Source organism: Sinohyriopsis cumingii, chromosome 11 (assembly GCF_028554795.1).
Source record: "Sinohyriopsis cumingii isolate HCF-2022 chromosome 11, ASM2855479v2, whole genome shotgun sequence".
In the NCBI taxonomy this organism is placed as follows: Eukaryota; Metazoa; Mollusca; class Bivalvia; order Unionida; family Unionidae; genus Sinohyriopsis; species Sinohyriopsis cumingii.
The window spans coordinates 56,700,098-56,711,674 of record NC_142971.1 but is presented as its reverse complement, the minus strand read 5'-3'; the positions used below and the strand labels follow the sequence as shown (position 1 = coordinate 56,711,674).

General features: G+C 37.1%; 1 protein-coding gene across 1 annotated transcript in view; it reads left to right on the top strand.

The window, feature by feature from the left end:
• The first annotated feature begins 239 nt into the window (after positions 1-239).
• The window catches only part of LOC149788505 (uncharacterized), an 89,428-nt gene continuing 78,090 nt past the window's right edge, over positions 240-11,577 (top strand). Inside the window, exons 1-2 of the mRNA XM_089973523.1 lie at positions 240-644; positions 11,130-11,276. Of these exons, the coding sequence (XP_089829649.1) occupies positions 240-644; positions 11,130-11,276 (552 nt within the window). The remainder of the gene's footprint in view (positions 645-11,129; positions 11,277-11,577) is intronic.

Here is an 11,577-nt window from a genome sequence, read left to right as displayed (position 1 = left end):
TGTAGATCACTCAAAAAATACCATTGAATGAACTCTGTTATAACTATAATACGATTAAAATTTACAAATAATTTTTTGGTTTTAAATTTATATCAGTAAATGCGCTTTCACGACCCGTATGACTTTTACTATAGCAATGTTTCTAGTGGCGGTAGTAGTAATGGAAGTAGTAGTAGTAATGAAGCAAAGAAGTAATAGTTGTTGATGTAGTGATGGTGTTAATAAGGGTAGTTGTTATTATGGTGGTGGTACTTGTAAAAGTATCAGAAGTGGTGGTGGAAGTTGTTGAGATGGTGGTGTTGATGGTAGTTGTTATGATGGAAGTAGCTGTGGTGTTGATGATGGTATTAGTAACGGTGTTGATGGTAGTTGTTATGATGGAAGTAGCTGTGGTGTTGATGATGGTATTAGTAACGGTGTTGATGGTAGTTGTTATGATGGAAGTAGCTGTGGTGATGATGGTGGTATTAGTAACGGTGTTGATGGTAGTTGTTATGATGGAAGTAGCTGTGGTGATGATGGTGGTATTAGTAACGGTGTTGATGGTAGTTGTTATGATGGAAGTAGCTGTGGTGATGATGGTGGTAACAATGGTGATGATAGTGGTAGTAATGGTGATGATGGCGGTACTAATGGTGATGATGGTAGTACTTGTGATGATGGTGGTAGTAATAGATAGGTTTTAGTATTAATAGTATCGGGATCATCATGTTAATCCTACCAGTAACAATACCACCGATAGTAACAGTGATAAGACTAAGAAGAAGAAAATGAAGATAAAGAAGTAGAAGAAGAAGAAATGTAGAAGAAGAGAAGGATAAAAGCTAGCTGGTCCTCGTGTCACATAAAATTATAGCCAATTATTGAATTAATGTATCCCAAAATGTGCAGTAGAGAAATAGCTTTGTCAGATACCAACAAATAAAAGCAAACACAAACACGAACAAAGTCCTCCTGAAAAATTAACCCATAAAATACTCCCATGCTTGGACCTTGCATCCAAATGTAGGCACAATTCAGGTAGGTGGTGTACATGCATAGTTTATTGATACATAGGCTCGCCATGAACTAAAATTGCCTAGCTCCGAAATGACGAACAAAAATTAAAAAAAGACATGACAAGTCTAAAATGCCAGTAAATATTTTGTAAACATCCACCTCAACACCAAATGCCAAGAAAGATATACACGAACGACCTCATGTTAAGTCCGCACATTGGACAGGATAATGTTATTACACTGACGTACATTTTTAGTTCATTCACACTTATAAAAAAACCTGAAAAAATATTCTTTAAAAAATGTTAAAATAAGAAACCCCAAATAATCCCGAAAAAGGTTATTATTTTTAAAAAAGAATCTTTCGACATTTTCAACCGGAATTCTTTATTTCTTTTAAGTGACAATCTCTTTTTCTTGCTACGTTGCTGCCATCGATTATCTACCCTGACTTAAAGTTATATATATATATATATATATATATATATATATATATATATATATATATATATTGTCACAACCCCGCTACTGTATTATAAATAATACTGATCCACTACGGTATTATAAATAATACTGCAGAAGGTGTGCATTAAAATTTAATGACTCACGAGCCCCCAGTTAGCAGTTCCGACTCTAAATACATATAACAACTCAAGATTGAATAAATAACAATTTTATCAAATATACAAATGCAAGAATTTCACGGACATAAATCTTCAGCTCAATATATCCTAATACAATAATGGCCGAGTTGACCAAATGCCCTTTTCTCTTTACTTCGTCATATAGAAATTACTGTCCTCTTGTGAGAGAGTCTCTGTTCAGTGAGTTTTCCCAAGTACTCATCTAATTTCTCTTCTTTCCTCCTTCCTTCTTCTATACACTGTGCCTCTTGTACACACTGGAAGTCTCCACGGCTTCCTTTTTATTTTCTCGGTGTCGTCACTCCGTACACCCTGGAATATCTCACCACCGACTCTCACGGTACCCTGTGAGCTTCCTTTGAGAAGCTTGTTTACCCAATTCAGTTCCCTTCTTTTAGCGAGTTAAGTCTCGGAGTGGCTTTTAGCTAAAACCTCCCTCCTCAACATAAGCTTCCTGCTTTACTAGACAATACGTCTCTCTCCCCCGAGAATTAGCAGCTCACTGACGGGTCTGTGCGCGTTTACGACTAAGAACGAAGCATTTTCCCGCCTAAAGTATTAGCCCCTCCCAGCGGAAGATCTAGCTTCTCTCATCCCTAATTAGTCGACACGCCTACTGTTTGATATTCTTTCCGCCTGCGTCCATGTTTCTTCACATCATCTTGGCGCGCTACGGGGTATCCGGCCCGAATATGCCCTTCGGCAGAAGCCCCGCTTGTACACGGATTAAATACCTTTGAATCCAATTTAGAGATCCAAAATTATGTAACTCCTAGTAAGACGTTCGGCCAACATGCCAAAATTCTTCCTTCGGTCTGTGTGTGTGTGTGTGTGTGTGCGTGTGATTTGACTATTGTTTTCATTGTTTCGAATGAGGCATGATTCACAATTTTCATGTTACTTTGCCTAACGAGAGTGTACAGAAAATAGTGCTGCGATATGTTGTGCACTGAAGAAGTTTGTTTTCATTGGTCCTGACTTACCTGTCTCCAGTTTTGTATAGAAAGGAGGTGACAAAAAAAGCACAAAACCCCCTTAAAAAAAACAAACAAATTTAGTCGTTAAAAAGCAAACAAACAATTTCTTCGTCGCAGCAGGCTATTGTCACCTTTTCATATGTTGTTTGGTGTGGTCAGATCTAGTGACTAGTTCTCAGAATGTCGGTAATTGAAAGAAAAGCCAGATTTCAAAACAAAGGGATATAAACCTTGGGTAATTATGAATGACGGATTACCTTCCCTTGATAGCAAAATCCACACACGCAATCATTTTGTCTACTCTTTTGGTGTTGTTCTTGGTTCCTATAGAAATGTGGACTTTGTTCCGTCGTGCAAACGTTTGACTATCTAATGCTGCGTCGTCAACAACATCATCACCACCATTATTTCTTCTTAGTCGTCGTCTTTATTCTCGGTCTTTTCGTCCTCCTTCATATTGCCTTCCAGAACGTAACTCATTTAAAAGACTGTATTTCGTCTATTGCTCTGATAAAATGAGATACAATTAAAATTCATATTTCATCAGTGTCTTTTATGTAGATTACTCTTAGGAACTAAGCATGCAATCGCAGAGTCGACGTATTTAAATACAAATAAAATGGTCACACGTGTTGTCAAACTAAGGCATCAACAATTGTATAGGTGGGGGGTGTATGGAGTGAGACTAAACTTCGTGTTTTCAGTACAAGTTCCATGTCATCCATTTGCTGGACTAACTGTTTTTTTTTTCCTTCTCTTTCAGTCGGTTTATTTATCCCATTTATTGGTGGACCGAAATACTTTCTTTTCCAATCTGTCCATATGTCCCATGTTAATTGGTGAGATAAATTACATTTCTTTTTCAGTGGGAAACGCTATTTGATAATATTACGGCCAGGGGCTCCATTCTCACCAACAGGATTAAATGGTGGAAAATATTTTTTTCGGATAAAAGTGCGTTGAGTTTGATTAGTAGGTCCCGATTTGGCTCTCAACTGAAACTAAAAGAACTGAAATTTAAAGAGCCCAGATAGAAATAGTTAAGAAAGCTTCGACTACAAAAAGAGATCACGGAAATCCAAAACAAGAGAGAGAGAGAGAGAGAGAGAGAGAGAGAGAGATGCGAAGCAAAAAAGAAGAAAGGGAAATGTAATTTAGACTAAAAGAATTAAAAGAATTTAAAATTGGCAGTATATCAAGCCCTCCCCCCCCTTATACACATGCTCAGCTTTTGATGTTATCAGAAATATCAAGTTAGCCCCACCCCCTTTCACGAAAACGATGTTGATCAATATTTTCTTTTAGTTTGAGAAGATTGTTGAAAGTTCAAAATGGCCAAGAGAGCACTGTATTTTGTTATGACAAAGTGTACTTTATTGGCAGAACTCGTGATATCTCCATTTCACAGACATTTCAATAGAATGCTGACTATGATGTGGTTAAGGAATATATCTTGAAGGGTTATGAGTTGGTACATGGTTCATATCTATAAAGGTTCGGGAATTGTACAAAATAAACTAAACAGACCTATATCGAATTCGCATGAGAAAAAGAACGACTATTTATTAGCAGGAGGTGCTCAGTCAAGTAGGTTGATAAAGATTATGTTAACCTCAGACAAATAGTAATAATCGAAGAGTTTAAGAATTCCATACTTAGTAACAAAGATCAAGACCTATCTTGATAAGAAAAAGGTGGCAACTTTGGAAGATATTATAGCTAACGACCAGGGTCGACAAGGGGGGGGGGGAACAGGGGATATGGTGATATATCATTTACTTTTACTTGCTATTATGGAATCAAAAATTTTTAGGAATCAAACTTTTAATAATGCTGATTAGAAATCTTTTATTACGTGCCCCTATTGCAAGAAAAAAAGACACATTATTTCAGATTGCTACAAACTGAAAAATAAGCAACAAAATTAAGACATATCTATCCCTAATGTTCTTATTTCTAAGAGGTCAAGGTCACGGTCATGTATTGAAAGCAATACATGTGTTAAGTCAAATAAAACCCAATGTGAATTTTTTTATGGAGAATGGAACCATTCTAATTTGGTAGCTCTGCCAAGCCTATCAATATCAAAATTTTAAAGGACATAGGAACTTCTCAGAGTCTTTGAAATCAGATACTTTAACTTTGTCTGAGAAGTTTTCACCACGTGAAAGTGTTCTTATTCACGGAGAAGAGTGAGGCTTTGTTAGTGTTCCTCTCAGTGATTCTTTGCCCATCGAGGGTATTCACTTATTACTACGCAATGACCTATTTGGAGATAAGGTCGTGGTTAATACACTTGCAACTGACAAGACTTGCTTGAATAAGAACGTCGACCCTGTTGAGACTGAAATCCTTGATTTATATCTCGCTTGAAGTTACCAGAGTTATGGCAGAAGGAGCTCTTGAGAATGATGTTGATCAGGAAATTATTACTTTAGCTGACACATTTATCTGCGTCTTTTGATGAGGTCACGTTTGCTCCTGGCATTGATCAGTCATTGTCTCTAGTCTAAACAGGGTTGTAAAAGAGAGTCATTATCGAACAGGAAAAAGATCATAATATATCATGTTTCAGAGGGCTATTAGAGAAACTGAAGTCACACAAATATCAGGATGTTAATTGTTTTCTTCAATGAGGTCCTTATGAGAAAATGGAGAGCATACTGCTGGTGACGTATGGTCTGTAAGTTGTCAAGTTATTTATCTTAAATCGTATAGACATGAAATACTTATTTTAACCCATGAAACGTTATTAGCTGGTCATTTAAGAATCAATAAAATTGTCACAAGTTCTTGTATCATTTTTATTGGCCGAAAATTAAAAGTGATGTTTGTAAATACCGTAGATCTTGTCACACTTGTCAAATTGAAGAAAAATACAAAACAAACAATGGATATCTAAGTCCCATCTGCAACCTATTCCTGCATCCTTACCAAAGACAAAGTCAAGCAACCATTAATTGATACTTGTTGACTATGATGTGTGCGTCGACAAGATTTCCAAATTCAGTTCAGGAACATAGAAATTAAAACCATGCTAAAGAGTTTTTGATACATCATTTTTACATTTATTTGCCTTCCCGATTCTGTCCAGTCTAATCAAGAGTCAAATTGTATGTCTGGAAGTTTCCAACAGGTTATGCATGAATTAGGCATCGAACAGTTTTAAATATTGTGATATCACTATGAAAGCCAAGGAGCTTTAGAAAGATTTTATCAAACGGTACAAAATATGACTGGATCATATTGTTTTCATACATGAAAATATTGGGATAGCGGTGTTCGTTTGCTTTAACTTGCAATTATGGAATCAGTTTAAGAATTATTGGGCTTATGGGTTCCGAGATTAATCTTCTTGATAATGTCTCGGATTTAAAATATAAGTTTTCAAAAGCTTTTGAAGTAGCAAGAAATAATCTTAACTCTACTCAGTCAGAAATGAAATCAAAGTATGACAGAAGAACAAAGGAAATGAGATTTCATCCTGATAATAGAGTTCTGGGTCTCTTGTCCATACCTAAAAAATGTCAACTTCAGGCTACGTAGTATGGTCCTTTATACAATTGAAAAGAAAGTAAGTGACTTTAATTATATCATTAACACTCATGAGAGGAGGAAACAGAAACAACTTTGCGCTATAAATATGTTAAAGGAATTTTTTAATAGAGAAAGCCCTGCAAATCATTCGATAAATTTAGTTGTATGTGCCCCACACAGTGAGGATTTTAAAAAATGGCACGCAATAAGACTGTATTAACTGAGGTTTAACCAATCTTCGGAATTCGGAAATATTAAACCATTTTGACCAGAAACAATCGCATCTACAACCTCAAGTAAACAGCAAACTAAGCTGCCATTTGAATATAAGCCATTGTTTCCAGATGTAACAACACAAACAAATTGTATCTACTATAACGTTGAAATTGGAAATTCTACAACTGGGAAAAAGCATCCTTACAGGATGAGCCTCTCGAGTAGGAATGTCTGGGAAAGGAAATTCATTATTTTCCGGTGAAGGATTTTATTAAACCAAGTAAAAGTATCTAGAGTTCATAGTATATTATTGTGCCGAAAACCATATAATACGTTCCGTATCTGTACTAACTATAGAAAAGTGAACAGTATCACCAAAACAGATTAATTTACAATAGCGAGAATAGATGACTGCATTGATAAAATTGGAAATGCAAAATATGTCACCAAGTTTGATCTTTTGAAAGGATTCTGGAAAAATCCACTCACGGAAGGAGGAATTTTTTTTAGCATTTGCAACTCCTGATGGACTTGATCAATATAAAGCGATGTATTTTGGTATGAAAAATTCTCCCTCAACATTCCAGCGTTTAATGAATATTATTACATATTGTCCAGATGCGTACATCGATTACGTCGTCGTCTACATTGATAGCTAGAAAGATCATTTGGAAACCATTTTAGAAATTCTATTGTCGACTCATAGTGGCAAATTTTCCAATAATTTAAGTAAAGTTAGTTTTGCCGTGCTTGTGGTACGTTGTTAGGACATATTGTGGAACACGGTCAAATTATATTTGTTTAAGTTAAGGTAAAAATGATGTATAAAAAACTCTTTAGTATCTAAATTATAGTGGTTAGAGCGTCCGCCTAGGATGCGGGAGGTCGTGGGTTCGATCCCCGGCCGAGTCATAACAGAGACTTACAAAAATGATACTAACAGCTGCCTCGCTTGGCGTTCAGCATTAAGAGGTTAGTGTTAGGACTGTTCGGCCTGGTGTCAGGATAATGTGACTGGGTGGGACATCATGCTACATGTCTGCAGCATGATGCCCCAGTGCTAGACATCACTATAACCTGCCACATTGCAGACATCGTAACGATATGACTAGAGGCCGACCGAAACTAAGTTTCTGGTTTCGTCCGAAAACGAAACCAGACCGAAAGTTATAAACTGACTTTTGGCCGAAACCGAAGCAGAAACCGAAAGTTTAACTACACCTTCGGCCGAAACCGAAACCGAAAGATAAACCGAAGTTGCCGAACACAAGATTTATTAAATAGGCCTGGGTTGTGATGCAATGCTACACTTCAACAACTGAGTAGGGTAACATGTCGACAACGATCAAGTCCATGATGCACTTATCAATTCGCTGAACTGCAACGTGCTCATCAGGCCAGACCATTCTGCTCTCAACCATTGATGTCAAGGACGTCTGCACAAAATTCGATAATGCATGTTTAGCCGCTTTCTCTTCCATCATCATCTTTTTCGAGGCACGCTCTGCTCCGTCGTTCATGGACCTCTTGAGATACGTACCATGGAGCTCCTTGTGGCAGCTGGCCAGATGACCTTTCAAGCCTGAAACTGTCTGAAGTCTTGGTTTATCGCTGCCAAGTGATAAGAGTTTGTTGCATTCTTTGCACTGCGCCTTGCTTGCATCAGAATAAATTTTTATGAAGTAATCCCACACTGCATTTTTCGACACTCTTTGCGGTGATTAACTAATCCGTTTATTATTAACTTCAATTTTCTACTTCACACAGATTAATTCGCTACAGTTTAACTAACTGAAATTATCAATATTGTCAGACTTCAAAATCTCTGTATTTAACACGCGAGTAGACCGAAATGCAACAGTGCCTAGAATTGCCCAGCGCCGACTGACCGGCCGACAAGCAGAGTAATAGACGCAGCACTAGCGTTGCATTCTGAAAGTTAAAATAGATCTTCGGCTGATGACCAAGTGTCAATATCAGTTTCGGCCGAAACCGAAAGCAAACCGAAAGCTAACATTTTGGCTTCGGGCGAAACAGAAACTATGCCGAAAGAGGCCATTTGCCAACTTTCGGCGCCGAAACCGAAACCGAATTTCGGTCGGCCTCTGGATATGACTGAAAAATTGTTAAAGCAACGTTAAAAATCAAAATCACATTACACACACAGCACTGACTCGTAACACAGTAAATTTCGTAATTATTACTATCTCAATAAAATGATCGTATTATTTGGTGGAGATCTATAGTTTTAGACGCAAATGTTGGCAGCTATCTGCCGATCTTCGAATTTCGCCCCTATTTGTACTTTTCGGAAAATATTCATGTGACATAATTCTGACCAATCATTGCTTGTGTGGTAAGCCGAAAAGGTCGGATTGTGCCGAACAAATACTCCACAATCAGTGACACAAACTCAGGGTTAATGTACAATTAAATTAGCATCACTTGTTCATTTACGCTAAATCAGTAGCAATTCTATGTAGATTATGTATTTTGTCCTGTCTGTCAAACGTCAAAGCCTTTAATGTTATAACCAAGACTGCTAGGCAAGGATGAGAGTAAAAGAGTAAACAAGTACAAATGACGCTGACAACATTGAAAAAAACATAAAAATGAAGAATACAATGTTTCATGTTCAAAACATATTCATACTAGTCTAAAAGAAGGAAGCAGTTACAATGTACAAGTGAAATTTAAGTTTAAAAAATGTAAATTCGACAAATTTACGGTGTGAAAGCGGTCACGCGATCTAGCGTCGGCCATGTTGACTGCAGACGCATTTTCGTAATGTCTGTTGATGAAGTCATCGACCTTAATACTATGTAAATGATGATTTCGATGGGAATTTAAGCGTGATGGCTACTATTGTGGCCATATTGGATGCCATTTTAATTTTTGACCAAATAGACATTGGGATGAATGTTTTGAAACGTTGCGCGGCGATCTCCCAATAGTTTAGGAAAAGCAGCGATAACAACCTTATGCTAGCCTTAGATGGTCACGGTACGACGGATATAAGACGCCAGATGTACAAAAGGTCATCGACTTAAATCTTGGTAAAAACCAGCCACTGATACGACGGTACTTCGTTTTTAAATGGAATATAGTAAAGTGGGGTGGGGGGGAGGGAAGGATTTGTCTCTACGTGCTTTTTTAACATTTTAACCAATGCTTTCATTGCTTGTAATTCCAGCTATACCTACCGCAATAAAAGATCTAAATGGAAAGTTTGAAGTCCTTGAATATCAGCAGCAAGGAAGACCAAAAGATTTATATAATGATACAGACTATTGTTAGGCATTTTTAATTTGTATTGTTTGCTGACTTTTCTTAATGTTTATATGTTATGCATATCTATATTTTGTACTTGACCTTTGTCCAAAATCAAGTTAATTGTGTACCTGACCAGTTACATTTATTTTGTAAACAACATAATACATATCTAATATTTCTCTATGGTTATAGAATAAAATTCAGATCATACTTAATGGTGGTAAAATTATTTATTTGAACCTGAGTCAAGAACAGTAGTTTTCCACTTGGAAATTCCTATGCTTTGTTGAATGTTTTAGGAAGGACATTGACCTACATCCTGGCTCTATTGTGTGTTAGTTTTTTTCATATAATGTTGCTTACTTGAATGATTGCTCATCCTTGCCTTAAGGTCTGCAACCGAATCAATCTTATTGGTGTGTTAAATTTTTAATTTGGGTGGATTTATTTATTCAAATTATTATGCACTGGAATTACAAAGTACTCAATAATATTTTTATAATAAATCTTGAATTTGGAATTATAGTGAATTTAGATAAGACCATTTTGAATTATAGTACTGTGATACATCAAATACTGTTAACACAACACCGCACTGCAGGCCATGGGCACATTAGCAAGTTCGAGCCTACAGACACATCAACACATTCAGTTTTGGAATATATTTGGAATACCAATGGAACTACTACTCCGGTACATTTACCTTCAGTTTTACTTCACTGCTTGTCAGCTGTTATAGAAGGATCTTAGTTTGATAGTTTGCTTTGTAGTTCTATGCCATGATGAAAACGAATCATTAAGAAATAGATAGGATGATAAGAACAAACCTTTCATAAAAGTTCCCCCTCCACCGCCATTTTTGCAGTTACGGCAAAGTCAAATTATGTACCATGACGAGAATGAGAATGATGAACAGACGTCATGTTTCATGTGACGTCACGTCATTAATGACGGCTCATTCATGCACGTCGCTAAGGAATGCACCATATCGAGATGTAGTCAAGAATAATACCCACTTTCATGACGACTGGTTATAAGCGAAAGGAAAAGGGCTCTAAAGCAGGACCATTACAAATTACGACTGTGTCCCTTACCGAACACGATAACACCCAAGTGCCTCTACGATCGTGTGGCAGCTTCTTCCACAAAAATTTGCGATATAGACAGAGGATATCTAAACCATCTGTAACTAACTCTCTCCCTCCCTCTCTCTCTCTCTCTCTCTCTCTCTCTCTCTCTCGTTATGACGACTTTAAATATACTGCAGTTACTCTCACACATTTTACGGTATTTCAGTCAATTATTTTAAACCTTTTTAAGATTGAAAGTGCATACATGACCTGAAGACGAAAGCATTTATGTATTATATATGTTTATCAATCACTCAACGGTTACAATTAAAACTAAACGTCTAGAATCTTCGTTATGTCTAAGTCTTCGTCGTGATGATCCTTCTCATTATTATTATTATTATTATTACACAGACTCGGCGGTTGGAACGGACATCAAGCTGCAAACTCCGAAACAATATTGTCTCCCAGTTAGATATTCATATCGTAGGATTATCAAACCAGAGTTCTGAGATCAGTTTCCTCACTGTTCCCAATAACTCTCCCAAATCGGCATACTTTGTAAGTATAATCCATTTGACAGTTCACTTGAATTTGATTTGACTGAATACAGTTCATTTACTGTATTATTGCTGGTGCCTATAGTAAGAAGAGTGTTCATCATCAGTGGCGTCGCTAAGGGGGTGCGGCGGGTGCGGACCGCACCGGGTGACACCATCTCAGAGGGGTGACACCAAAATGAAAAATTGCAAATTTTACAGAGCACACACTGCTCGATCTAGTCGGATTTCATAAGCGGATAACCGATCATAGTTAAATACATGACCAGCAGGCACAGCATTGGCGTCGCTAGGGGGATGCG